General features: G+C 56.4%; 1 protein-coding gene across 3 annotated transcripts; it reads right to left on the bottom strand.

The window, feature by feature from the left end:
- Positions 1 to 4,179: 4,179 nt before the first annotated feature.
- On the bottom strand, positions 4,180 to 24,782 carry NCF4 (neutrophil cytosolic factor 4). Of its 3 annotated transcripts, XM_045463984.1 has the most exons (11): positions 24,570 to 24,782; positions 19,250 to 19,334; positions 18,443 to 18,596; positions 16,753 to 16,823; positions 12,352 to 12,479; positions 11,158 to 11,215; positions 10,468 to 10,566; positions 6,328 to 6,458; positions 6,035 to 6,100; positions 5,816 to 5,908; positions 4,314 to 4,426 (listed from the first exon to the last, which is right to left on the bottom strand). In XM_045463984.1, the coding sequence occupies exons 1-10, from the start codon at positions 24,599 to 24,601 to the stop codon at positions 5,833 to 5,835; spliced, it is 900 nt and encodes a 299-aa protein (XP_045319940.1). In that variant the 5' UTR covers positions 24,602 to 24,782; the 3' UTR covers positions 4,314 to 4,426; positions 5,816 to 5,832. The 3 variants fall into 3 exon arrangements, with proteins under 3 accessions (XP_045319938.1, XP_045319939.1, XP_045319940.1); XM_045463982.1 differs by lacking the exon at positions 5,816 to 5,908 and having other exon boundaries at positions 4,180 to 4,426; positions 24,570 to 24,781; XM_045463983.1 differs by lacking the exons at positions 5,816 to 5,908; positions 24,570 to 24,782 and adding an exon at positions 19,424 to 19,938 and having other exon boundaries at positions 4,180 to 4,426.
- Between the last annotated feature and the right edge of the window lie 2,738 nt (positions 24,783 to 27,520).

Genomic DNA, 27,520 nt, shown 5'->3' with positions numbered 1-27,520 from the left:
CTGCCCTAGGGAACTTACCTGAGTGGATGATAATAGCCTAGTACTCTGGCTTCCAGGTAGTTCTGGCCATGGGGAAACACTCTCTCTGGGGGAGATCAGAGGGAGGGAGGGAGGAGGAAGAGGATAGGGTATTTATTTCTCTGATTCTTTCCCTGAAGGGTTACTGTGGGTTATGTCCACCAAGCAAAGGTCACTGTGCCTCTCAAAGTGGACACAACTCTCTCCTTCCAAGTTTTATAAACACTTCCTCTGCACACAACTCTCTCCTTCCAAGTTTTATAAACACTTCCTCCTTTTATTCCTATGGACCCAGGAATGTAACAGGTCCGTAGTTCTATCTCTGGGATATTGAGCCATTCTTTCTGGTTTCCCACATGCTGCATCTACCTTTGTAAGTAGTTCCTTTATTAAACACTCCTTGGATCGTCCTAATTTGAGGATGCCATCATTTTCCTATTGGATACTTGATGAGTCAGGAATAGAATTCTCAAATGAAGACGCAGCATTGCAATTGATACTCTTTTTAGTGAGTATCCGTTAACTTCGATTTCTTCCTAAGAAGTCTATTTCTAGTTGGGCAATTTGCCATTTTACCTTCTACACGTTACTAATTGCAGAATGTTCAAGGCTATTCCCTGAGCACAAATATTCACCACCTTGGCAAGGGGCATGATTTCATCTGTGTCCCTCATATCATCAGCACCCTCATGGTCACAGTCAACTCTTATCTGTATGTAACACCACTTCAGGAATTTCCCCATCATGCCAAGAATGAACGATAGATGAGCCATAGAGTTTACCATTTCTTTGACATCACCTCCTCGTTACTTCCATTTTAGGCTGATAAACTTCTTGTGCAGGTACAAAGTCTGATATTACCATCTTCTCATCAGTCACATAAAAAGTCTCCCAAGCCCTTAAGGCAGGTTCGTTTTTCAAATACTGCTGTAGACAGCAGTTCTGTCGAGTATCTGGGAATTGTTGATTTGTGATCATCAATGCAAGCACGGGCAACTGTGTAAATAACATTCTTAAGAGCAAATTCTTTTTAAGAAGTCATGGAGTCTTAGGCTCTGTGATTATAACAAGCGCACAGCACAGTCTGAAAAAAAAAAGTGTTTATCTTTGCTCTAAAATTCTTTGTACTCGGGCACATCTCACTGGGGAGACATAAAAGCTGAAACAGTGGTTTTCGTGAGAAGCTCAGGAAGGAGGCGTGCAGAGCAGTTTTCCAGAAATGATGATAACATCTTATAATTCTTTTTTTTCCAATCCAGAATGCCTGTAGTGAGTTTGCACCCCTGGTGCAAAGCCGTTAATAGTCAATCAGAAAACAGTTCTTTGGTTACCCATGTTGCCTTGTTTGCATGATAATGAACAGCAAGTTGTATATACTTTTCCAAGATGGCACATGTTGGCTTTTTCCCGGTTAGTTCCAAAAGTATCCTGTGTGTACCTGTAGCCCTTTGCATACCAAGAAAAGTCCATAGGGTGTAACCAACTGGTGGGTCATCATCAGTTTCCTCCCCACTGTCAATTGATCAGTGTCAAAGTTCCAGTCAGTTAATATCATAGCAACCCCCCTAATGCAGTTTTCAGCAGCTTGGGTATCGGCAAAAGTTCTTTTACCTCCGATTTTGACATTTTGGTACTTCAGTTAACATAAAGTCAAAAATAAAGGGAAAAAAATCACACCTCCTCTCCAAAGCAACAAAGTATACCAGTGTGACTGGTAAGCATAACTATCTGTTTAGGGTCAAGGGCTGTCACTAAATTTATGCAAAAATAGACTGTAGGTCTGTAGAGACATCCCTTTCCCTGACACTAAGCTGTCTTTGGCTTGGCAGTTGTCAGGAATATCTTTTTGTATGCTTTTGCTTTCGACGTTTCCACATCCTTAGATTTTATGTGAGTCTCTCATGTGTATGACACTTACATGGACTTAGTTTTTAAAAACTCTAATCTGGGGCGCCTGGGTGGCGCAGTCGGTTAAGCGTCCGACTTCAGCCAGGTCACGATCTCGCGGTCCGTGAGTTCGAGCCCTGCGTCAGGCTCTGGGCTGATGGCTCAGAGCCTGGAGCCTGTTTCCGATTCTGTGTCTCCCTCTCTCTCTGCCCCTCCCCTGTTCATGCTCTGTCTCTCTCTGTCCCAAAAATAAATAAACGTTGGAAAAAAAAATTAAAAAAAAAAATAAAAACTCTAATCTGACAATCTCTTAATTGGTGCATTGGGTCCATACACGTTTCAAGTATCAAAACGATGTATTTGGACAAGTGGCTTTTGAAATCTACCTCTTTTTTCCTCTTTCTTGTCTCGTTTTTTTTTTTTTTTTAAGGTTTTCTTTTTAAGTTATCTCTACACCCAACACGGGGCTTGAAGTCACAACCCCGAGATCAAGAGTCCCATGATCCCCTTACTGAGCCGGCCAGGTGCCCCATTTCTTGCCTCTTTTAAATTGATTTCCTTTTTTCTTATTCATTTTGATGTAAATGAAATACATGTGTTCTCTTTCTAGTCTTTGGATAATTTTCATTGAAATTTTACCATGCACGCTTAATTTGGCAAAGCCTAATGTTAAACAGATTTTAACTCTGGTTATGGATAGCGTAAGCACCTTGGAACACTTTAATTCCACCTGTCCCAGTGCATGTATGATTATTATCATCCAGTATTTTAATTCTGTCCTTTTTTAACTATGGAAATGAGAAGTTATTTTTCACTTATATTGAGAACACTTATTTGAATGTATATGCATGTGTATCTCAGGATTCCATCAGAGAAGCAGGACCACTAGGAAAAGGGAACAAGAGATTTACCTTGAGGATTTAATCTCCTTCAATCATGGGAGCTGGTTAAACCTTAAATTTGTTTTATTTTTTAATTTTTTTAACGTTTATTCATTTTTGAGAGACAGAGAGAGACAGAGCATGAGAGGAAGAGGGGTAGAGAGAGGGAGACACAGAATCAGAAGCAGGCTCCAGGCTCTGAGCTGTCAGCACAGAGCCCAACGCGGGGCTCGAACTCACAAACCGCGAGATTGTGACCTGAGACGAAGTCGGACGCTCAACCGAGAGAGTCAGCCAGGTGCCCCTGGTCAAACCTTCTATATGATGCTGCTGTATCTGTGTCCGGTCGAGTGACGAGGACTGTCAAAGACAGAAAGATGCATGTGCTGTGAGAGAAGCAAGGACAAACAGGAACCCAAAGAAACTGGTGCCCTGTGGCAGGGAGCTAAACACACACCCAGCCCGGGATCGGGAACCTGACACTGAGCGTGTTACCGAGAAGCCTGCTATCGTTTTCAGTGTTGTTCTTTTGTGGCCATTGCAACATTCTCTCCCTGCTTCCGGGATCTTCTCTTTGACTTCTGTGTTCTGTGTTCCAAAGCGTGAAGCAGCACAGAAGGACCCGTGTGCATGAACGGCAGTGGCATCTCTGGACCAAAAAGAAGTTCCTGCTGCTTTGCGCTCCCCTTCTGAATCTCTTGCGCCACGTGTCTTAGGGGCCGCACGGTCTGGATCCACACGGGGAAGGACATTCTGGGAAACACGGTTTCAGCTTGGCTCAGCCAACCCAAGACGAATCCACGATACTTATCGCTGCTTTTGCTTATCATGTGTTCATGCAGCTCAGCCTGTCCCTCGAGGATCCGCTGTCTTCTTCCTGAGGAATGTACTTTAAAGATACTTTGAAGGGGGCGCCTGGGTGGCGCAGTCGGTTAAGCGTCCGACTTCAGCCAGGTCACGATCTCGCGGTCTGTGAGTTCGAGCCCCGCGTCAGGCTCTGGGCTGATGGCTCAGAGCCTGGAGCCCGTTTCCGATTCTGTGTCTCCCTCTCTGTCTGCCCCTCCCCCGTTCATGCTCTGTCTCTCTCTGTCCCAAAAATAAATAAACATTGAAAAAAAAAAATTTAAAAAAAAAAAAAAAAAAAAAAAAAAGATACTTTGAGGGGCGCCTGGGTGGCTCGGTCGGTACCACGTCCAACTCTTGATCTTGGTTCGGGTCATGGTCTCGCGGTTCCTGGGTTCGGGCCCCGTGTTGGGCTCTGTGCTGATAGTGCAGAGCCTGCTTGGGTCTTTCTCTCTCTCTCTCTCTCTCTCTCTCCCTCTGCCCCTCCCCTGCTTGCTCTCTCTCTCTCTCTTTCCCAAAAATAAATAGGTACTTGTATTTATTTTTAAAGTTTATTTATTTATTTATTTATTTATTTATTATTTGTTTAGTCCCCATCAACTCAGGGGACAGTGTTGTAGACTTTGTAGTCATCCTTCTGGGTGACATGTAGCTTCCAGGGGAAGAGACGCTTCTGGGAGGGGAGACCTTGGGCCTGTCTCACCATGAGCGCCACATCCTCATCTGAAAGCAGCCGAACGAGGTCCCCCTCGGCATCCCGGTAATTGAGGGCGATGTCCTCCCTCTGGAACTCCTGTCTGGATGGGAATGGTCACGGTTAATAAGAGGTCCAGCGGCCTTAGGCCAAAGCGTGGGGACAGAGAGAGGGGGCTGACGGAGGTTTAAAGCCAGGATCTAAGAATCTGAAGGGGTCAGAGGTTGGCACAGGCCTTATCATCCATGGGGTCCAACCTCCCACTGCACAGACGGGGACACTGAGACCTACAGGGGAGAAGAGGCTTTCACCACAAATTCGTGGCATGGCCTGAAGTGCCTTGTGTACAAACGTGAAGAGTTAAGAACCAACGTGAGGCCGAGGGGTGGGTTTGGCCGGGCACAGAGTAGAGAGAATAAAGCCCCCAAGAGCTGTGTGCCGCCGTGGAGGAAGGTCTCTTGAGGGACTGGGACTGTCTGACGTGGGGTGGACCTGGCTGGCGAAAGTGACAAGTGATGCAACCTTTAAAAAAATATTTTTAATGTTTATTTAGTTTTTTTTTTTTTATTTTTTTATTTATTTATTTTTTTTATTTTATTTTTGGGACAGAGAGAGACAGAGCATGAATGGGGGAGGGGCAGAGAGAGAGGGAGACACAGAATCCGAAACAGGCTCCAGGCTCTGAGCCATCAGCCCAGAGCCCGACGCGGGGCTCGAACTCACGGACCGCGAGATCGTGACCTGGCTGAAGTCGGACGCTTAACCGACTGCGCCACCCAGGCGCCCCGATGTTTATTTAGTTTTGAGAGAGACAGACAGACAGACAGAGCGTGAGCAGGGGAGGGGCAGAGAGAGAGAGGGAGACACAGAACAACCCAAAGCAGGCTCCAGGCTCCGAGCTGTCAGCACAGAGCCCGACGCGGGGCTCGAACTCACGTGATCTAACCTTCCTATGGGGAATACGACAAAGGGATGGGAGACCTAACAGACTTGCAAACACCTTAATTCCGAAATTCCACCCCTAGACACTCATCCTGAGGGGACTATCGGGCAGATCACCAAACGCGAGAACCACAGCATGATTTATGGGCGTAAGGAAGCGGGGGTAACATAAACAGCCGAGGAGGGGTGGCTGCATTCATTCTGGCTCACCCCTAGAATGACACCACGTGGCCAGCTAACGCCACCTTTATGGGGTGGCGATGTGCCCTGGAGACATCTGAATGCGCGCCTAATGATGAGCGGAGCGATGCCCGAGGTGATTCTGCTTCTTTATACCCTCCTGCCATTTCTGACGTTCTTTCACACACATACACATGTAATTAACAGGAATGACTCTCATGGTCGGAAACCGACCAATGTTATTTCCATTCTGTAAAAGAAGGGTCCGTGGACACGCTGGACCTTGGGGGGTGGTGGTCCTCTCTGTTGGTGGAGGCCCCAAGCCCCCAGGTCTTTGGCCAGCTGGCTCCAGCCACAAATCCGCACTCACAGGCCGTGTGACCTCGTCTAAGGCCCCGTACGTCTCTGCGGACCCCCGCTCGGCTCTGTCATGGGGAGCTGACATCTGCCCTGAGGGGCTGGGCTGGGGCCGAAACAAGAAGGCAAAGCAGATGAACCTTAACGCACCGCGTTTGCCCCTCTGTTCTCTCCTCCGGGGTCTCTGACGCACACCCCCCGCCCCCCACCCCGTCCCCCTCCAGCCACTCACCTCATGAGCCGCAGCAAGTCCTTGAATAGCGGAGTGCTGCTGAGGTCTTCCTCCACCGCGATGTCCCTAAGGGGACAACAGGCAGCGGTGAGGGGGCATCAGACCGGAAGAGGGACATGGGAACGAGGCTGGCGGGACCCCTCTGGGTCTTGGCATCCTGTTACCGAGTCATGGCTTATCTGGAGCCCCTGGAGGCTTTCAGTTGGGTGAGGGGAGGTCTCAGAGCCCAGAGTGCGATGCGGGGGGCTGGGGTGGCGGTGGGGAGGGGCAGGGAGGGTGGACAGGCCACGAACTTGGTGGTGCTGATGGTGTCCTCATAGTAGTAACAGCGGAGCCAGTTGGTGGGGTCGTCTTCCTCCGGGAAGTCCTTGAGGATCTTCACGAACGACTGTGGGAAGATGCCCGTGGCTCCCCGGACGGTGCCCTGAGGAGGGAAGAAGGGGCCGCCTTGACAGTGGGAAGGGAGACAGCAGCACCCAACTTCGAGCCCCGCCCCGCCCCGGCACCCTTGTCATTATGCAGACGAGGTCATATGCAAAGGTAGGAGAATAAGTGACCCAGGTCACCGTGCTGTTGGCCCCAAGAAGACTTCTATTTCTGTCCCAGAATAGAACAATAGTCAAGATCTCGCTTCATCCGGAAAGCTGCTTTCACCTAATTGGGTCATTGGTTCACAGACGTCACCAGCACCAGCCAGGTGGCACACTCTGGGCACTCAGGATGGATGGCGGGTTCGGGGCGCCTGGGTGGCTCCGTCGGTTGAGTGACCGACTTCGGCTCAGGTCATGGTCTCAGGGTTCGTGAGTTTGAGCCCTGCGTCGGGCTCCGTGCTGACAGCTCAGAGCCTGGAGCCTGCTTTGGATTCTGTGTCTCCCTCTCTTTCTGCTCCTCCCCCACTCATGCTCTGTCTCTCTCTGTCTCAGAAATAAATAAACATTAAAAAAAACTTAAAAAAAAGAATGGACGGCGGGTGCTTGCCCTCCCTCTGGGAGCCACATCATAATGGGGGGTGACAGTCAACGTGCAGGGAGCTTGGTGAGCTCCGCGCTGAGCCAATGGCCACGGGTGTTAAGGAGGAAAACAGAACAGAGGAGGGAGATCAAGGGGTGTGGCTCTCTTCGCTCATTCCTGCACCGAGTGCCTGCTCTAGATCAGACTTCCAGAACTCTCTCTCCGGCCCAGGTTTCTCTCCTGAGCTCCAGGCCAAGACCCAGCCACTGCCACCTGTTCTCTTAATCTTGACAAGCCTTTGGAAGAGACATCATCCACATCCCGTTTCACAGACATGTAAACTGAGGCTCCAAGTAGTCCCCCTCGCTCCTCCCCTGACCCTCCCCTTGACCTGAGGCCAGCAGTCGGCCAGCATACTCACACACAGAACTTTTCAGAAAACAGGAAGGCAACAGACATTTCCTGGGTCTGGAGAGTGGCCAGCAATGCCCAACAGCTGTAAGAGCCACTGAGTCCCGAGACACGGCTCCAGGACGGGGGCTAAGATCAAAGCTGCCAAGTCGGCCAGACCAATGGTCCTTGCCCCTGTCTAGCTCCTGGACACCAGTGACCCTCCCCTCCCCCTCAAGAACCCCTGGGGCCCGTTCCACAATCTCCTTCAGCCGCCCCCCGGCCTCAGGAGCCTCGACCAAAGGGAACTTTAAGGGCAGCAGGATCCAACCGGAATGGCCAGAAGCAGGCCAGGACCTCCCATCTCCATCCACCAATCACCCCTGGGGGGGCCCCACATGCCACCTGCGGGGACGAAGCAACAGTCAAGACGGACTCTGGCGTCAGAGTCTCATTTCACTTTCCCAGCAGCCCCAGCACCGGCCAGATGCCACACACGGAGGCCCTCTGCGGGCCAAGCCCCGAACAGCTGCGCCTCGGCCGGCCCTCCCAGGACCGCTAGGAAGAAATTGCCAGCTCTCTCCATTTACGGAAAAGGAAACCACAGGATTGAGCAAGGTTCCCAGGGACGCAAAGCTAGTTAAAAACAACTAGGAAAGGACACCAGGCAGGCCGACCCCGGAGCTTATGCTCTGTATCACTCTCTCTTCTTGCCGCACGACGGTTAGGACAATTCTCCCAGATGACCCACTAGCGCGTCCCAGTTGCGGCTGATTTTGCAGCCTCCCCCACCCCGAGCCAAATGTCTGGAGGGATTTGACTGTCAACTGCAGGGGTGCTGCCGGCATCTGGTGAGCGGAGGCCAAGGATGCGGCGGAACGCCCTGCAGTGCACAGGATGGCCCCACGCCAATCTGGCCCCAAATGTCAACAGCGCCGCCGGGGAGAAACCCTGCGATAGACCAAGATAGTCGGTTCAGTAGGTCAACCGACTGGCCTGGAGCAACTGTCCTTTGGGGTCAGAACCGAAGGCAGGTGTGGTCTCCGGGATCTTTTGTTCCGCTCACACACCTGCCTCCCCGTGGCTGTATTCCTCAGGCTGCCTCCACCCAGCTGCTCGGACTTCCCGGGTGACCCTCAGACGGCATCGCTTCCCTGGGGCCTTCCCTGACCCTGCCTCCTCTGACCCCCGCCAGGAGACCCGAAACATCATCATCTCCAGACTCACCTCCAACCTCACCCCCAGCCTCTGCTCCAGCCTCACCTCCAACCTCACCTCCAACCTCACCCCCAGCTTCACCTCAAACCTCACCCTCAGCCTCATCTCCAACCTCTCCTCCAGCGTCACCTCCAACCTCACCCCCAGCCTCACCTACAACCTCACCTCTAACCTCACCCCCAGCCTTTCCTCCAACCTCACCTCCAACCTCACCCCTGCCTCACCTCCAACCTCACCCCCAGCCTCACCTGCAACCTCACCTCCAACCTCACCCCCAGCCCCACCTGCAACCTCACCCCCAGCTTCACCTCCAACCTCACCCCCAGCCTCTCCTCCAACCTCACCTCCAACCTCACCCCCAGCCTCACCTCCAACCCCACCCCCAGCCTCTGCTCCAGCCTCACCCCCAGCCTCTCCTCCAACTTCACCTCCAACCTCACCCCCAGCCTCACCTCCAACCTCACCCCCAGCCTCACCTTCAACTCCACCCCCAGCCTCTGCTCCAGCCTCACCCCCAGCCTCTCCTCCAACCTCATCTCCAACCTCATCCCCAGCCTCACCTCCAACTTCATCCCATCTTCACCTCAACCTCACATCCAGCCTCACCCCCAGCCTCTCCTCCAATCTCACCTCCAACCTCACCCCAACCTCACCTCCAACCTCACCTTCAGCCTCACCGCCAGCCTCTCATCCAACCTCACCTCCAACCTCATCCTATCCTCACCTCCAACCTCACCTCAAAACTCACCTCCAACCTCACCTCCAACCTCACCCCCAGCCTCACCCCTATCCTCTCCTCCAACCTTACCTCCAGCCTCAACCCCAGCCTCACCTCCAACCTCACCCCCAGCCTCACCCCTAGCCTCACCTCCAACCTCACCTCCAGCCTTATCTCCAACCTCACCTCCAACCTCACCTCCAACCTCACCCCCAGCCTCACCTCCAGCCTCATCCCATCTTCACCTCAACCTCACCTCCAACCTCACCCCCAGCCTCTCCTCCAACCTCCCCCCAGCCTCACCTCCAGCCTCATCCCATCTTCACCTCAACCTCAACTCCGACCTCACCCCAACCTCACCTCCAACCTCTCCTCCAGCCTCACCTCCAACCTCACCTCCAACCTCACCTCCAACCTCACCCCTAGCCTCACCCCTATCCTCTCCTCCAACCTCACCCCCAGCCTCACCCCTAGCCTCTCCTCCAACCTCACCTCCAACCTCATCTCCAACCTAACCTCCAACCTTACCCCCAGCCTCACCTCCAACCTCACCCCCAGCCTCTCCTCCAGCCTCACCCCCAGCCTCTCCTCCAGCCTTACCCCCAGCCTCTCCTCCAATCTCACCTCCAGCCTCACCTCCAACCTCACCTCCAACCTCATCCCATCCTCACCCCAACCTCACCACCAACCTCCCCCTAGCCTCTCCTCCAACCTCACCTCCAAACTCACCCCCATCCTCACCCCAACCTCACCTCCAAACTCACCTCCAACCTCACGTCCAGCCTCACCTCCAACCTCACCACCAGCCTCACCTCCAAGCTCACCTCCAGCCTCACCTCCAACCTCACCTCCAGCCTCACCTCCAACCTCACCCCCAGCCTCACCCCTATCCTCTCCTCCAACCTCACCCCCATCCTCACCCCAACCTCTCCTCCAAGCTTACCCCCAACCTCACCTCCAACCTCTCTTCCAGCCTCTCCTCCAGCCTCACCTCCAGCCTCACCCCCAGCCTCACCTCCAACCTCACCTCTAGCCTCATCTCCAACCTCACTTCGAACCTCACCCCCAGCCTCACCTCCAGCCTCATCCCATCTTCACTTCAACTTCACCTCCAACCTCACCTCCAACCTCACCCCCAGCCTCACCCCAACCTCACCTCCAGCCAGTCTTTATTGATCCGACTGAGAAGGATGATCACATCTCCAGCTTTGAAATTCAGCTCCAGTTTGCTGTTCCCAGTGAAGTCAAACAGGGCCTGGGAGAAGAGTGGAGTAAGGCAGGACGGAGGAAGCACTCCATGAATTCCTACTACCGTGCTCCACATGCCTCAGGGTCCCAGTTAATGGTTGAGGAGACTGGCTCAAGGAGGATAAGTGACTTGTCTGAGACCACTCATTTGTTCATGGAGGAACCAGGATTAGAAGCCAGGTCACTCTGACTCCAGAACATGCTCCTTCCAGACCTGGTGGGATGAGCACAGACAGGCAAGCATCCAAACTCCCGGGGTTGAGCACCTTCCTCGGCCCCCCAGTGTGGGCCCCAGTCCACACTGTTTCCACACGTGTGTCCTCAGGGAGCTGTGAGCTCCTTGAGGGCAGCGCCTTGTGTGAGTCATTTCTGAGGCTTTAGTCCCCAGGGTGGGGCTGGTCTGGAGGAGGCCAGGAAAGCTTGCCGAATGGATGATGGATGGCCGCATTCCCCTCATGCTCCCCACACCAGCTCCTGTCAGCTGGGATGACAGGAACACACAGAGGCACACAAAGGGCACCCAGAGTGGGGGCACAGTGGCCAAAGGTGGAGCCCAGAGGTGAGATGGGAGGCCTGGCCCCGGGGTCGGGGGGGTTACCTCTGCTCTCGGAGCGGCCATGCGGTCAAAGAGGGCGCCTGGTGGGGACTCACTCTTGCTATGGAGAGAGAAGGGAGGACTGTCAGCCCTCCTGGTTCTCTCAGGGCCTGGCTCCCTGCTTCTGTGCCCAGAGGAGCCCCTCATCACGGGTGGGAAAGGCGGGGGAGGGGGAGGATGTCAAAAATGCAGCGACAATTGCTCCTCTGACCATCACACTCACTCCCTGGTTCCCGCTGTCACTGGGGGAGGGATTGTATCTCCTTTTGTGGGCCAGGAAGCAGAGGATCAGCAAGGAGGTGGGGAGGAAGACACACATTTGCTTAGTGCTCTAACTTACCAACGCTTTCACATCTGTTCTTCCTACTACTCCCCACCCCCAACCTCTAATTTTTCAACCAAGGAAGCGGGTTGGAGAGCTGCACTGCTCCAGGGCTCTGGGGGCAGGGCCGCGCGGCTCAGGTGACGTTGAGACCATGCCTGCCTGCGTGCGTGGGGAGATGGCCAGGCACCAAGAGGACACTCAGAGATACTGGCCTGAGGAGGGAGGGAGGAGCTGGGAGGGAGGCCAGGGCTCAGGAGCCCTGTCCCTGGAATTCTTAGCAGCAGCAGAAGCCTGGCTTTCGAAACCCAGCCTTATTTCAGTGGCTTGGATTCTCCATGATTATTTCCTGCTGAGGAGGGGGCTGGAAGGGAGTAGCGGGCTGTTTGGAATCAGAGAGGGAGCAGCAGCGCCCCCCTGGGGACCAGTGTGATACACCAGGAGCTGCAACTGAGTGTGTGTGGGGGGGCAGGGCAGCCCAGGAAAGGCTCTGAGAAGGTCTGCAGAGAGAGCAGCTCCCCCTTTCCCTCCCTCTCCCCACTCTCTCCAGGCACTCAGAGCCCTGCGGCATCCCCCGTGGGTGCTGTGGCTCCAAACTCTCCCTGTCAGTGGTCCAGCCCCTGTCCTCCGGTCCGCTCTGTCACACACATCAAAATGCACCCGCCTCCTATCCCTCCAGGCCCGCGCTTGGTTTTCCAAGCTCATCTAACCACCTGAACATCCTGGGGTGTTCAGGGATAGAACTGATCTCTGGTTCTTCTCTTCCTCCAGGGAAAAGAAGTACCTTTGCAGCAGGGGCATCTGGGGCAGAGATCCTGGTTAAGAGGAGGCGGCCCAGGGCTCTGGCCCAGAGAGCACAGGGGCTGGTCACTTACACTTTCCGGGTGCGTGGCCGGAGCCGGCGCAGCGCCTGGGGTACCTGCTCCGCGTCATAGGGTGACTGGTAGAAGAAGATCCGGACGTCCTCGTCCATCAGCACCCAGATGGGAAGGCTGAGGAGGCTCTGTGTTGGAGAGAGGAGACAGCACAGGTGGGGGGTCAGCAGAAAGGTCTGGACATCCCAGCCTATCTGCTCCATCCCTGTCCCCCACACTGGTCCCCCCTCTCTATTAACGCTGGCTCTGCCCAAGCACGGCAACAGGACACATTTTATTTCGTCCAAGACGTGTAACATCTCATAAGCTTTACTCCTGGGCTTGAGATCAGGAGGGGACCAGCTGGCTTGAGAACAGTTCATTCGGAAAGACCTTAAAGGCCTCCAGACACAACAATGGTGACGACAGGTACGATGACGTGGCGGTGACTGTCCAGGAACTGTACTCAGTGCCACACCACATGGCTTCGCCCCATCTCATAAAAAGCCTGAAAGTTAGTGTCAGGGAGGTTAGGGGACCCGCCCAAGGCCACCTGGCCTGGCAAGCGACAGAGCTGGGGCCCCCAGAGCCATCTGCCACCGACGCCCAACCTCGAGATGAAAATGCGACGATAGTGGGAGGAAGGATGCCTCGAATGACCCAAACCAACAACAGTTGGTGGCATTACAGCCTAAAAAATGCTTTCTGATACTTCATCTCATATCAGAGTTGGGGAAACTGAGGTTTGGAGAAGCAAAGTGCCTGACCCAGTTGGCAGAGCTGGGAAAGAGTGGAGTCGGGACTCTCACTCCATCTGATGCTGGGTACACTGGCTACAATGCAAAGGTCCTAAGGCTGTGAGGACACAGAGTACCCAGAATCTGGCAGGGTCATCCCCCCCAAGCTGGACAACGCATAGGTCCCCAGGAGCTCTGTGGTCAGCTTTGGGTGCCATGGCTCCAGAGGCACCCAGCCCCCTCCCGAGAATCCCATTGAGGCAGCAGGACGGGGAGGGGCCAGGAGGAACCAGGAACCAGGTTCCAGAGGAACCAGGACTGCAGAGCGTAGACAGGACACAGCTGTCACATGGGGAGGGCTGGGAGGCAGCCCAGAGATGGGTTTAAGGGTACAGACTGAGCCAGGCCACCCCTGGGATCAAGTCCCCCTCACCAGCTGCGTGACCCTGGCCAAGCGTGCCTCCATATGCTCATGCATAAAAGGCGGATGCTAACAGCACCTGCCTTGTGGGATGGTGTAAGGATTAAAAAAGTGAACAGTGCACAACGCTTACAACACGACCGGGCATCTAGCAAGAGCCCCGTCAAAGTTGGACATGATCATCGCTGCTGTTACTTCTACTACAACGTAGCACGGAGGGCGAAAGCACAGCCCCGGCGTCCCAGAGACGTGAGTTCAAATCTCAGCCCTCCTCTCTGGCTGCTCTATGGCACCCAATGCGTGGCTCCACCTCTCGGTGCGTCCACTCCCCCATCTGTAAATCGGGATAATAGCATCCAACTCACAAGTAACTGAGGGAAGTAAATCAGCCTGTTCGTCTACCCTACAAATGTATATCAAGAGCCTCCTGGCAAAGCGCCCCACAGCCTTCCAGGCAGGTGTCATTATCACATGATCCATATTCTCCACGCGGACAGTGGTGAGACAGCGGTGCAAGTTACAAGGAATCGGATTTTTCTAATAACTGTCCAAGGAGATGAGCAGGGAAGAGTGGTAGTGAGCTCCCCGGCCCTGAACCGTAGCAGAGATTCCTGCACTGATGGACCCCTGGGCTCTAAGGAACCGAATCACACAGAGATAGGCAGAGAGAGGACCCTCCCGCCCAGGTGTGCAACCAAGAGGCCCAGCTCCACAGCCTCATCCCTTCCCCCCCCCCCCCCCCCACCCTGCAGGAAGACAGGAGCCTCCAGCCACTCTGAGGGAGGAGGCATCACAGCGCCCCCTTGAGGGGAGATGCCTCCGGTGCGGCAGCCGAGGGGCTTCCCACCCTCCCTCTTCTCTGCCCAGAGCCCAGGATTCCTGCAGCCACTGGAGAGGGCAGGGGTCACCTCCTCCTGCCTCCCACCTCCTCTGCGCTCCTCCTGCCGCTCACTCCACTAGGAGTTATGATCTTTCACATTCTGGAAGCTCCCAACATCACTCCTCCCCCAGGAGACCAGAGAGCTGGAGGCACCGCCACATTTCACAGGTGAGGAAACCCAGGCCCAGAGAGGATGAGTTACTTGGCCCAAATCACCCAAAAGGTCAATGTCAGAGCGAAGACTGAAGACGCCTAGTTCCGTGCTCTTCAGCCATGAGAGTAGAAGAGGAGGGGGAGGCCTCACTGACTGTGAGGGGGCCTCTGTGTTAGGAGGAGGGCTCCCCTCTGGAGTTTCCTAAGGTTGCCATCAAGCCGTGGCTTGGATGCCTCTAGTGACAGGGTGCTCACTACCTCATGAGGAAACCTGCCGCTTTCTTGCACAGCCCTGACTGGTAGAAGGGTTTTCCTAACCAGCCTGGTCTCAGCCTTCAAGATGCTTCTTTCTCTTTGCTTCCATCTCCTAGGGATGCAGACAATTTAAAGGTTGGGGAGTATCCAAGGGCACCGGGCAAGGCTCGTGAATGCAACTAACACAAGCCCGTGCCTTGGCAAGGGACGGCCTTTCTCCAGTTCATACAAAGGGGCCATGTGAGAGAGCTGGGGCCCCGGTCCCTCACGCCTCCGTTACACAGGCCACGGTTCTGTGATTTCGTGACCCACCTCTCCGTGTCCCCCACTGGGCAGCAGGTACCTCGGGGGCACACACTCGATCCTATTCAGCTCGCTATCGGGACACTTGGCACAGACATCAGACTGGTCGATTCACAGTGCGGTTCCTGTACCTTCTCCACTGCCTCTGCCCCACCCCCTGGAGCTCTGAGAACACAACCTATTTCTCCCCCCAGGCCAGGCCTTTAAGGATTGAAGATGGGGGCCATTGCAGCAGGAGAAGCAACCCCACAGCTGTGCTCAGGGATGGTACATGGGCTACTTCCCTCTCTGTGCCCTTCCAGATGCTCTCCCAGGTGCCCTCCCAGGTGCCCTCCCTGATGCCCTCCCAGGTGTCCTCCCTGATGCCCTCCCAGATGCCCTCCCAGGTGCCCTCCCTGATGCCCTCCCAGGTGCCCTCCCAGGTGCCCTCCCTGATGCCCTCCCAGGTGTCCTCCCTGATACCCTCCCAGGTGCCCTCCCAGGTGCCTTTCCAGATGCCCTCCCAGGTGCCCTCCCTGATGCCCTCCCAGGTGTCCTCCCAGGTGCCCTCCCAGGTGCCCTTCCAGATGCCCTTCCAGATGCCCTCCCCGGTGCCCTCCCAGATGCCCTCCCAGGTGCCCTCCCTGATGCCCTCCCAGGTCCTCCCAGTGCCCTCCCAGATGCCCTCCCAGGTGCCCTCCCAGATGCCCTCCCAGGTGCCCTCCCAGATGCCCTCCCAGGTGCCCTCCCTGATGCCCTCCCAGGTGTCCTCCCAGATGCCCTCCCAGGTGCCCTCCCAGGTGCCCTCCCTGATGCCCTCCTAGGTGTCCTCCCAGGTGCCCTCCCAGGTGCCCTTCCAGATGCCCTCCCCGGTGCCCTCCCAGATGCCCTCCCAGATGCTCTTCCAGATGCCCTCCCCAGTGCCCTCCCAGATGCCCTCCCAGGTGCCCTTCCAGGTGCCCTCCCTGATGCCCTCCCAGGTCCTCCCAGTGCCCTCCCAGATGCCCTCCCAGGTGCCCTCCCAGATGCCCTCCCAGGTGCCCTCCCTGATGCCCTCCCAGGTGTCCTCCCAGATGCCCTCCCAGGTGCCCTTCCAGGTGCCCTCCCTGATGCCCTCCCAGGTCCTCCCAGTGCCCTCCCAGATGCCCTTCCAGGTGCCCTCCCTGATGCCCTCCCAGGTGTCCTCCCAGATGCCCTCCCAGATGCCCTTCCAGGTGCCCTCCCTGATGCCCTCCCAGGTGCCCTCCCAAGTGCCCTCCCTGATGCCCTCTCAGGTGTCCTCCCAGATGCCCTCCCAGGTGCCCTTCCAGGTGCCCTCCCTGATGCCCTCCCAGGTCCTCCCAGTGCCCTCCCAGATGCCCTCCCAGGTGCCCTCCCAGATGCCCTTCCAGGTGCCCTCCCTGATGCCCTCCCAGGTGTCCTCCCAGATGCCCTCCCAGATGCCCTTCCAGGTGCCCTCCCTGATGCCCTCTCAGGTGTCCTCCCAGATGCCCTCCCAGGTGCCCTTCCAGGTGCCCTCCCTGATGCCCTCCCAGGTCCTCCCAGGTGCCCTCCCAGATGCCCTCCCCGGTGCCCTCCCTGATGCCCTCCCAGGTGCCTTTCCAGATGCCCTCCCTGATGCCCTCCCAGGTGCCCTCCCTGATACCCTCCCAGGTGCCCTCCCAGGTGCCCAGGTGGCACGGCCCCACGGTTACCTTCATGTAGGCGTTGAGGGCAGGAATCCGCATCTCAGCGATCTCCTGTTTCACACCCACGTACACTTTGGCTGAGGAAGTGCAAAGAGCTGTCCTGGGAGCCTGGCCCGAGCACGTGGTCTCTGGGCCCCGAGCTGCACCGCCCCCCGAGGCCAGGAACCCTCCCCACTGTCTCAGCGGTGCTCAAGAGACCCTTCCAGTCCACACTGCCTTTCAGCTTGCTTTCAGCTGGGTTGCACTGTTTCCAGCTGATATTTTACTTGTTTCTTTACTGCCTGTTCCGACACACACACACACACACACACACACACACACAATTCTTGGCTCCAAGAGAAGGGGAACTTTGCTTAGTTCTCAACTTGATCCCACGACCTAACACAGGGGTCCTCAACCCTGGCTACACATCGAAGTCACCCAAGGAGCATTTAAGAATCTCATTGTCATAGGACTCGCCCGGGATTATTAAATCAGGGGCTCCGGGGGTGGGACTCGGGCATCAAAATTCTTGAACTCTCAGGGGGCTCCTAAGATGCCGACGAGGCCCAAATCAATCAATATTTGTTGGGTAGATGAAGGGGTCATTCCTCAAAAGCAAGGCAGCGTGTTTAGGGGGATCGGGAAACAGATGATGGCTGACCCAAGACACATGTCCTCTCCAGGTGCCTTAGGTGGGGCCCCCCAGTAGAACCGTCTACCGGAAGAACTCCCACCAGAAGGTGAATGTCTGACTCCTGCCACCCGTGAGATGGGCAGAAGCTGGTGTCCAGCTAGTAGGAGGGGGACAGTGACTGAGGTCTGGGGTGAGGCGGCTGGCACTCAGCAGCAAGAAGGGAGCAGTTAAGGTCAGAGTTCAGATTACCTCGTTCGGGGGAGGGTGTCTGGAGGGGAGGTGGCACTGCACAGAAGGCCCACCTTTCAAGGGGCAGCAGGGGGGACAGATTCTGTAAGGAGCTGGAGGAGCAGGGGTGAGGTTGGAAGTGAACTGGGAGAAGGCGAGAGTACCAGGAGGCCACGGATATGCTGTCAAGGGAAAGCCACACACAGAGAGGGGGACAAAGCGTGCTGGAGACTGTGGGGGGGGCGGGGGGGGGCGGGAGCGGGAGGGTCCCTGTCCCTGGCAGCCCCAAAGAAGTGATGGGCCAGGCGTGAGCAGAACTGGCTCTGAAGGAGGAAGAGAGAAGCCGGGGGGCCCCTGGGGGACAGCACCCGGCACCCTACACCCCTGCAGGGCTCAAGAGGGCAGGTGCCCCGTGGCCGGAGATTTGCGCCTGTCCGGGGTGCGGGGTGCGTGCTCGGACAGAGCCGGGGAGAAAGGCCAGGAGGCGAGGGGGGAGGGGACTGTCCAGAAGCAGCGATGGGGCGCCCACGGCCTCTGGGGAGGAGAGGGATGGGTGAGGGAGCGGAAGCTCCGGGGAACCGGCCCCAGAAGCGCAGCTCTCGGACCGGGCGAGAGGGGGCGCTCGCGAGTCCGTGGGATGGACAAGGCGGGGATGGCTGAAACAGAGCGGGCGCGAAGTCATCGGAGCACTGGAGGGCGAGGGCCGTGAGGCCGGAGGGGGCAGCCCGCGACTGCCGGGAGGGGCCTTGGACTGAAGGGTTTGCGTGGGGGCTGAATGGAGCTGGAGGGATCGGCGGCGGGTGGCGGCTGTGTCGCGGGGCCGGGCTCCCAGCTCCGCAGCCAGGGGCCTACCCGGAAGTGTGGGCAGGCTGCAGGTGAACGGGCTGGTCTTGTTCTCGGGCCCAAAGCGCTCCTCCAGCTTGCTCTGCAAGGCGTAGAACTGGCGGTAGCGGCGGTAGATGAGATACTTGGATCCTCCTTTAGTCTTCACCTCGATGACAAAAACCTGGAGAGGACACAGGCCAGGGTGGAGGGCGGCCAGGGCCAGTCGGAGGGGGGAGGGGGGGCGGGGTTCGCAGGTGCTAGGATCAGAGCAGCGTTGCTCAACCTCGGTATCACACTGGGGGCCACCCTTCTCTGTGGTGGGGGGCTGTGCTGTGCACCCCAGGGTGCTGAGAGGCCTCTCTGGGCTCCGTCCCGCCGGTGGCACCCCCCCACAAGTGGTCATCATCAAAAATGTCTCCAGGTATTTACAACCAGGGGCGCCCTGGTGGCTCAGTCGGTTAAGCGATCCACTCTGGGTTTCCGCTCAGGTCACCATCTCAAGGTTTGTGGGATCGAGCCCCGTCCCCGGCTTTGCGCGGACAGCCAGGAGCCTGCTTGGGATTCTCTCTGTCCCTCTCTTTCTCTCTGCTCCTCCCCTGCTCACGTGTGCGCAAGGGATTTCTCTCCCCTTCTCTCTCTCTCTGTGTATGTTTCTCTCTCAAAGTAAATAAACTTGAGAAAAAAAAAAAAAAAAAAACTAGTCTTACAAAAAGACATTTACTACCAAATGTCCCCTGGAGGCAAATCACCCTGTTGCAAAGCCCAGGGCTAGAAGTTAAGGGATGAGAGTTGGAGGTTTAGAGGTCAGAGGCTGAAGGTCAGGGTCTCTCTTACAAAGTAGCTGGTGAAGCCCCTCTTCTCCTCGATGTCGGCGATGTTGGCCGAGACGGCTACGTCATCGGGAAGCTGTTCAAAGTCGCTGAGGGAGGCGGGAGGGAAAGAAAGCCTGGTTACCACCTGCAGCCCGCCGGCCCGTCGCCTGTGTCAACACCCCTTCCGGGACCCAACCTTGAGAGTGAGCCCATTTGGAGAGGGGACCATATGCCAGCAGACGTATCATAGTCTAGCAAATTGCTCTGTGGCTGCGCTATTCATCCAGGAGCCACACATCGAGTCACGTCCTCCGGGTCTAGGCCCCGGGTCACGGGAGTAAACAAAGTCAGCACGTGTCCCACAGGGAGAATGGTTCATCATGCCCAGCCTGGGGAGGAGGTGACATTTGAGCCAGGTGCAGAAGGTCGTTGAAGAGAAGGTCGAAGGGGAATCCACCAGGGGAGGGCCTTCCAGGCAGTGGGAACAGCATGTGCGAAGGTTTCAAGGCCCGAGGAGCGGGCTCAGGGCTTGTGTGGGTGGAGTCAGATGTGTGGAGAGGAAAAGGACAGAGGCCGGAGGGACAGAGCACCACTGTGAGGCCCTGCAGTGCCTCGGTGCAATGGAGGGACAATGGCGACAGAGCCAGACAGCGGGGACAGGTGGAAAGAACAGTCGCAGAGACACGACCCTCGGCAGACGCTGTCTCATTGCTGTGTCCCTTGCTTCCTCCTGCTAATCAAGCCCCAATTCTTTTTTTTTTTTTTTTTTAATTTTTTTCAAAGTTTATTTATTTTTGGGACAGAGAGAGACAGAGCATGAACGGGGGAGGGTCAGAGAGAGAGGGAGACACAGAATCGGAAACAGGCTCCAGGCTCTGAGCCATCAGCCCAGAGCCTGACGCGGGGCTCGAACTCACGGACCGTGAGATCGTGACCTGGCTGAAGTCGGACGCTTAACCGACTGCGCCACCCAGGCGCCCCAAGCCCCAATTCTTTAGGGTGGCGGTGGGCCTGGCCTCAAGGTGACGGACCATGATTGGTCTGAGCCGCACCTCATAACCTCCTTCCTATTTTCCCAGCCTCCCTTGCAGCTGAGACCAGCCACGGGACCATTTCTGGCCAATGAGACCTAAGAGAAAATCTGGGGCAGGGGCCTCTCAGAGAGCGTTTGCTTTCCTGATCCAGAGGAAGGGACGGGCCGGCAGGGATTCCTCTCCTTTCCCCTTCGGTCTGCCCTAAACACAGATGTGCCGTCTGGACCCACAGCAGCCATATTGCATCCATGAGGCAGAGACCTGAGGAGACCAGAGGAATTCTGGGATTCTGGTGCTGGGTCACCGAGCAGCTGTGACCTACCTCTGGACATCTTGTCATGTGAAAAAAAATAAGCCCCTGTGTGTTTAAGCTACCCTCGGTTTCTCTGTGCCCAGCAGCCTCATACATTTCTAACAGACACACTACCAACTCGTGAGTCATTCCTGGCATACGGCCAGCAGGGTTTGGGGACTATTTGGATGCAGAGGTGAACGAAAGGGCAGAGTCAAGAGTGACGCCCACGTGTCACCCATATTCTGACGAGGATGAGTGGGAGGGGAGCAGGGTTGCTGGACTCAGTTCCGGGCACGCTAACGCAGGACTCTCTTGGGCTCCCAGGTCAAGGTCTGGCAAGAGCTGCTGTGGTTCCGGAGCTCAGAGGGCTTGAGCGTGGGTCTCTCTCTGCTGCAGCGGGAGAGGTTAAGAACCGCGTGCCGGTGACTCGCGGTAAAGATCCCCCTGGAAGAGCAAACCGTGAGCAGAGGGGGCCGAGAGGGACGTTGGAGGAAGAGAAAACAGCCAGCCAAGGGGACAGAGAAAGCAGCCAGGGGTCACAGAGTTCAGAGCAGCTGGGAGACAGGGTGGGAGTGGGGGCGGGGCGACCACTTCCAACGCCCTCAGAGGAGGTCGGTTTCTCAGTCTGCACACCCAGTCCCAGCTGCTGCTGGTCCCCATGGGGCCTGGGCTGCGTGGGACCTCTGGCTACCTCGGGACGCTGGTGGCTGCCACCGGGGATGGGGGGGGGTGACTCAGGGTGACAATGGGCAGGCAGAGGAAATCCCCGCCACTCTCCGAGCAACTCAGTGACCACTGGCAGCCCCTCCCCCCCACTCACTTTCCACACATGCCCCCTCCCCCCCCCGCCCCCGCGGCCAACACCCTTGGGAGAAGCTTCTTCCTCCACTTTCTCCCTTGAGGCTGTGTGCTTCACGGGTAATTCATCTGCAATGCAATGGCAGGGGGACAGGAAGGAACCAGAGCGTAGAAATGGCTCTGGGCAGCAAGTCGGGAAGGTTGGGTAACAGTTACTACACTTAACTGTTTCCTGAGCGTGTGCTACGTGCCAGATGCTCTCCTGACACCTTTTTACAGACAGGGAAACTGAGGCACACACAGAGGCTACGGAACCTGCCCAAGGAAATCGAGAGGCTGGGATTTGAGCCTAAGTGGTGTGGCTCTAGAATTCTGTTCCCGAACGCCGCCACCCTGCCCCTCATTTGCTGCCCCTGCAGCTCGCTGCAGGCACTTGGATAAATCCCAGCCCTCCTCCCAGCCTCAGTTTCCCCGTCTGAGGTACTAATCACAACAGCAACAGCAACGATAATAACAGCACACCCTTGTTGGCACCTAGGGGAGCTCAGACAGTGTCCTAAGCACGTTAGGACGTGGCTTCTGGCTTCTGGGTCTCATGGACCCAGAGTTGGACACGGAACGAATGATGATGTCATTTCAATGGTCAGAGAGGCCGGGAAGGAAAAGCACACGGTGTTTTGAGCTGTAACAGAGCCAGCCATTATTATAGTCCCTCCGAGAATCGGCAGGGAAGCAGGCAAGAGAGCTTGGCAAGCAGGTACCTCGAAGATGGGACTTACGTCCACCAGAGAGAAGAGCAGGGCGCTCTACCCATCGGAGGGCTCGGCTCCCGCAGACCGAGGGTAGTCAGGGAGGGCTTCTCAGAAGAAGTGGGGCTGGGCCAGCGGGAGACGAAGACCACAGGCAAGCTACAGGACCACAGGCAAGGGAAACTGAGTGCAAAGGCTCTAGGCAGGCAGGAGGGGGCAAGTTCAAGGAACTTCAGGGCGGGGGGCAGTTTGAGCACTGTTGGAACACACAGCGAGAGGCAGAAAGGAAGGAGAGACGGAGCGAGGGAGACAGGCAGGGCCCATCACAAAGGCCCTGTGCCTTGCACTGGGGGCGGGGCGGTGGGGGCGAGGAAGGGGTTACACTGGGACAGCATGGGCATCAGAGCGGGAAGGCGCGGGGGGGAAGGTGACCCCCGAGTCCCTGCTCGGCCATTGCCAGCGGGGACCTTGGGAAGACTCCCCTCTGTGCCTGGGCTCCTTCCTCCCTCTGTTAAACGGGGACACCTGGAGGGTCAGGAGGTCTCATCTGTGAGGAGCCCAGCCTGAGAATCCCCACGAAAGCAGGGACCCTACTCGCTGCTGCACCCCCAGTGCCCAGAACAGCACTGGACACATAGCAGGTGCTCACCACAGGGCCGCTTCCGTGTCTGTGTTTTAGCAAGTGCCCTGGGGGTCAGCATGGGAGTGACCTTGCTGTGTGCGGGGGGGGGGGGGGGGGTGCTGAGCCAGGAAGCTGTGCACCAGGGCAGAGTTGGGGGAGGGAGGGTGCGATCCTGACTGGGAGTCACCCTAGAAAACCTGCTCCCCCGGAGACCTCAGCCGGGACCCCTCAGAGCTGAAGTCAACCCAGGGCCTTCTGGGGCCGGGGGATGCTCTGGGTTCATATGCACTCGTGTTGTTCGCGAAAAGTCCACTTTGGATCCCGGATGGGAGGGGGCTGAGGCCTGGACAGACCTTCAGGGGGCAGCTAGCTCGGGTTTTGTGGCTCCCGCACTCAGAAAGTGGTTAAAACATGTTTGTTGGGACCCATCTCACTACCCCAAGGCAGTCCTCTCCAACTTTGGATGTCTCAGGTCTTAGAAAGCCCGGCTGCACCCTCGCTTTCCTTTCGTGTCCTCTGCTCTGGCCTCAGGCACAGCACATCCAGGGCATCCGAGGGGCAGGGAGGCCCAGGACCTGGCTCCATGGCCCCAAGAAAGGAGGGAGGCGGGCGCCCCTTCATCCTCTGGGGAGGGTAAGGGTGGCTGGATGGAAACAGAGGATGGGAGGAAGGGAGCACAGTCTGGGGGGACCAGCTCTTTGGGGGGCGTCCTGTCTTCTGACACACGTACCCCAAGAAACAGGAAGTGCCACGAGCTTCACGCTGCAGCCACTTCCTGTGTGTTCAGCTTCCTCTCCAGTGAGAGCCGTGGAGGAAGAATCTGGAATCCGGTGGGAAAACCCAGCCCTTGCACCACCCTCCAAGCCCTTGCTTCTGCGACCCCTCCATCAGCGCACACACAGACCAGCTTTCTTCTGACCTTCAGCCTTTGGAAATTCCACCTGTAACCCCAGACGCCGCCGTGGACCCTTTGCAGCCCGCTGTGACCCCAAAGAAGCCCGCCCCATCACCGCCACCCAGCGTGCTTTTTTTCTGATGTCACCTGCTGCTCCCATCGAGGGCAGGAGCCACGCCCTGTGTCCTCGGGTCCCCCACAGCTCAGAGCACAGGCTTGCTGAGAGATGAAGCTAAGCCCTGACGAGGCCGGGCTCCATGTGACCCTGAGTAAGTACTTTATCCTCCTTGGTCCTCATCTTTTCTCATCTGTGCAGTGACAGCACCTGGACCCGGGACATTCTCCAGCTCAAAGGTGGTACATGCTGGGGATACGGCAGTGACCAGGGGACAAATACTGTCACGGAGCCTGCTTCTAATGGGGGTGCCAGGGAGACAGAAGCAAATGAGTGAGTGTAGAATGTCCTGCAAGCAGTTTAAGGACTGTGCGGAAAGAGAAAACCAGGCCGGCGGTCCGAGAGCCACGAGGGGGCTGTCAGAGAAGGCTTCTGGCATTTGAGCCAGGCCCTGGGTAAAGAGGAAGAAGCCAGATTCTGTGATTCTGTTTGAACAGAAGATGAAAAGCCATGCAAAGCAGTGAGCCCGGCCTGGGCCCCAGGACACCTGATCCTGTCCAGATGGGACACTCCTGTGTGGCCCTGGGAAAGTCACTTCCCCTCTCTGGGCCTCGGCGTCTTCATCTGCGCCTGAGGGAAGTGAGCAAAAACTGGAAGGTTCCTTGAAAAACACTTCTAAGAATCTGCGTGGCCGAGCACTTGGGTTCTGACTCAGTTCCAGCCTCCTAACTTTTGACCTTGGTAATAAAGGGCTGCAGGAGGGTCGGCCTCTGTCCCCCAAGGCCTGCGAGGAACAGCGAGGAGACCCGGGGAGGGCTCCGCCCCTGCACTCACCTCTCAGCCCGCAGCTGCTGGGCCACGGCCATGGCCGCCAGTGTTCCCAGGGCGTGAGTGGCAAGGGTCTCTCACCCAGGCAGGCCCAGGCCGCGTTCACCTCTCTCGCCTCTAGCCACCCTGCTTCTCTGCTGTGGTCCCAGGCGGTCCCAGGAGACGGCCCTGGGGAGGCCTCGCCCCTGCTTCTGTCACTTAGAAGAAGCTCCGCCTCTGGGCTCTCTAGGTCTGGCCTGGGGCCCACACTTCCCCTTCCCCGCCCCATAGCTTCACTGCAGTTGGGGAAGTGCCCACCCTTGGATGCTGCGTTCGCAGGAATCCACTGACTCTGGGGCTTTGAGAACTTCCTTGATAGGATTTCTTGGTGCCAGGCCTCCATGGGGCACCGGAGCGCTCCCTTCCATCAGAGGCAGGGTCCCAGCGCTGACTCAACCACCAAGGGGCCTCATGAACTTGGAGAGTGACTTCTCCTCCTCTGGCGCGTCACGCCCAACCCTCTCACCTTCACTGCCAACCCTTTGCCCAAACTATTCCTTAGGCCTGGGATGCTGGCTTCCACCTTGCCTGCCATCCCTCAGGCCCAGGGCAAATGCCACCCCCTCCAGGAAGCCTCCCTGGGTTCCCCCGCAGAGCACACACTCACAGTTACCTGTCCTCTAGAGGGTGAGTGTCGGTTTATGCTTCTGTCCTCTCCTTCCCCGGGGAGCTCTGGGCTATACTTCCCTCATCCCTAGATCCCCAGGTCTGCCACAGCCAGCCAGTCCTTTCTGGATCTGCCAGCCATAGTGAGCTTTATGTTACCTGATCTCGTCTTTCCCTGCTTAAACTCTTCAACTCCTTCATCTCGCACTTGAGGAGAAAGTCTGGACTCCTGGCCCTCTCTGCCTTCCAATCTCTGAAGGCCTTGCTGGCTTCCCAGTCCCCGCTCCCTGGCTCTCTCCTTCCCACACCCCCACGCTGGAGCATCTAGAATGCTCCAAGGTGGCTGCCCTTCAGGGCCTTCGCGCATGCTGTTCCCCTCCTGGAATGTTCTTCCCTGCCTCCTTTGGAACTTGCCTTGGAAGCCACCTCGTCAGCGAGCATTTCCCTGATGCTTCACCTAAATTAAGCCCCTTGCATCATATTCTTTCCTACACCCCTGTTCTTTTACTTCAGAGTATTTGGAACGATTACGATTTCGTATTTACTTGTGTGTTTATACATTTAATGACCGCATTCCCGGCTAGCACGGCATCAAGCACATGTCAAGCACTCAGTGGATATTCAGGGGACGAATGGAAAGCTTCCAGTTGGTGATTCTGTGGCTCCTCTAACAGGTGTGGCTACTGGAGTCTGAGGGGAGCTCTCTGGGAACCCCAACCTGTCCCATACACACACACTCGCATTCACGCCCAACGCTCACTCGTGTGCTGCCGACACAAAGCAGAAAGACAGCAGAGACAGGGTGTAGATGGGAAAGGGGCCGTGCCTGGCCATCCATGGGCATCACAGAATGGGCCCTTCTGGCTCCATCTGTCCCAAACCCATGCCACATCAGGGCCCCTAGGACTGTGACAGGGGTCTGTGGGGGCAGAGCCATCTGCGTGGAGCCCAGAGCCAGGATCATCTACAACAGCCCCTTTGTTACCTCCCAGACAAAGGGAGTGGGGACAGGAGCCCTTCTCAGGATCCCAAGTGCTGTCTGGCTGCTGCGAGGGAGGGCAGCTGGGAGCCTCGAGCCTTCCTCTGAATCTTGTCCCTGCCCCACCCAGCCACCCCAAGGGACCTTCTGTCCCAAACAGAGCTCAGGGCGGAGCCAGAGTCCCCAGGAGGGAACATGCTTTGGGCCCAGCTCCACAGCCCTGCCTCAGTGAGAATCTGCCTCCCTTCATCCAGCCAAGAGCTCTTCTGAAACCAAGGTCCCTTATGGACTGCTTGGGAGGCAGGGGCAGTTGGAGGATGACAGAGGAGAGGACAAGAGAGGGGAAAAAATAGAGACGATCAACAACGATTTATTGAGCAAGGCATTTGGAATAGAGATAAGATGGCAGAATGAAACCAAGTTGAAATTTCCCATCCTACTCCAGACATATGAAAAAGGCTGGGGAATACTTTTTTTTTTTTTTAGTATTTTAAACATATGGAGCCCAGCTCAAAAGCAAGAAGGTGTTATGTTCAGGTTCTAAGAGAGGAACTAGCTACGTCAGAGAGAGGGGCTGGTGCCTCCCACTCCATGGGAAAACTAAGGGTGGATACGGTTTATCGGGGCGGAGATTTTAATGTCTGGTCTGGGATGAGGTCTGGGCTGCATTTCCTGCTGTTACCAAGAAGTCAAATCTGACTAGTGTGAAACCAGGTGTCAGAACTGATTCGAGGAACAGAATTGCTCAGCTCTCAGGGGCACTGGGTTAAGCATCGGTTGAGCGTCCGACTTCGGCTCAGGTCATGATCTCATGGTTCGTGAGTTCAAGCCCCACATCGGGCTCTGTGCTGACGGCTCAGAGCCTGGAGCCTGCTTCAGATTCTGTGTCCCCCTCCCTCTCTGCCCCTCCCCCACTCGCGCTCTGTCTCCTTCTCTCTCTCAAAACATAAAATAAAAAACATTCAAAAGAAAAAAAGAATGTTTCCGCTATCAGCCTGGGGTCACCCTAGGAATAGAGATACTCTCCCAGGTCATGGGTCGAACGAGGGATACGTACGCCAGATCAGAGCCTCAAGCCGGAAACGTGCACCGGCGTGAGGCCCAGAGCCAAACTCCCCACCCGGCGTGGAAATCCCAAGCTGAGGCGTTACATCATAATATTCTGGAGCCCGTGAACCTGTAGGAGCAACAATAAAACTGCCTGTGAGCTCACAGATCAAAAGTACAAATTATGTAAAGAACACCTACACTGCGAAAGACAGCTTATAGACTCAACACACGGAAGAATTCACACCTGCGGAACTAGAAATAATATAAACAACGACTTCGACCC

Source organism: Leopardus geoffroyi, chromosome B4 (assembly GCF_018350155.1).
Source record: "Leopardus geoffroyi isolate Oge1 chromosome B4, O.geoffroyi_Oge1_pat1.0, whole genome shotgun sequence".
Classification (NCBI taxonomy): Eukaryota; Metazoa; Chordata; class Mammalia; order Carnivora; family Felidae; genus Leopardus; species Leopardus geoffroyi.
Note: the sequence above shows the minus strand (reverse complement) of the source record. Positions and strands in the feature narration are given on the sequence as shown.

Bases quoted from the DNA above. Each gene is read 5' to 3' on its own strand.
- NCF4 (XM_045463982.1), bottom strand. From the start codon at position 24,601: ATGGCCGTGGCCCAGCAGCTGCGGGCTGAGAG. The intron at 16,824-18,442 runs GTAGGCCCCTGG...GCACTTCCTCAG, and splicing joins CAGCCTGCCCACACTTCCGG to CCAAAGTGTACGTGGGTGTG. The intron at 12,480-16,752 runs GTAACCGTGGGG...TCTCCAACACAG, and splicing joins CCCTCAACGCCTACATGAAG to AGCCTCCTCAGCCTTCCCAT.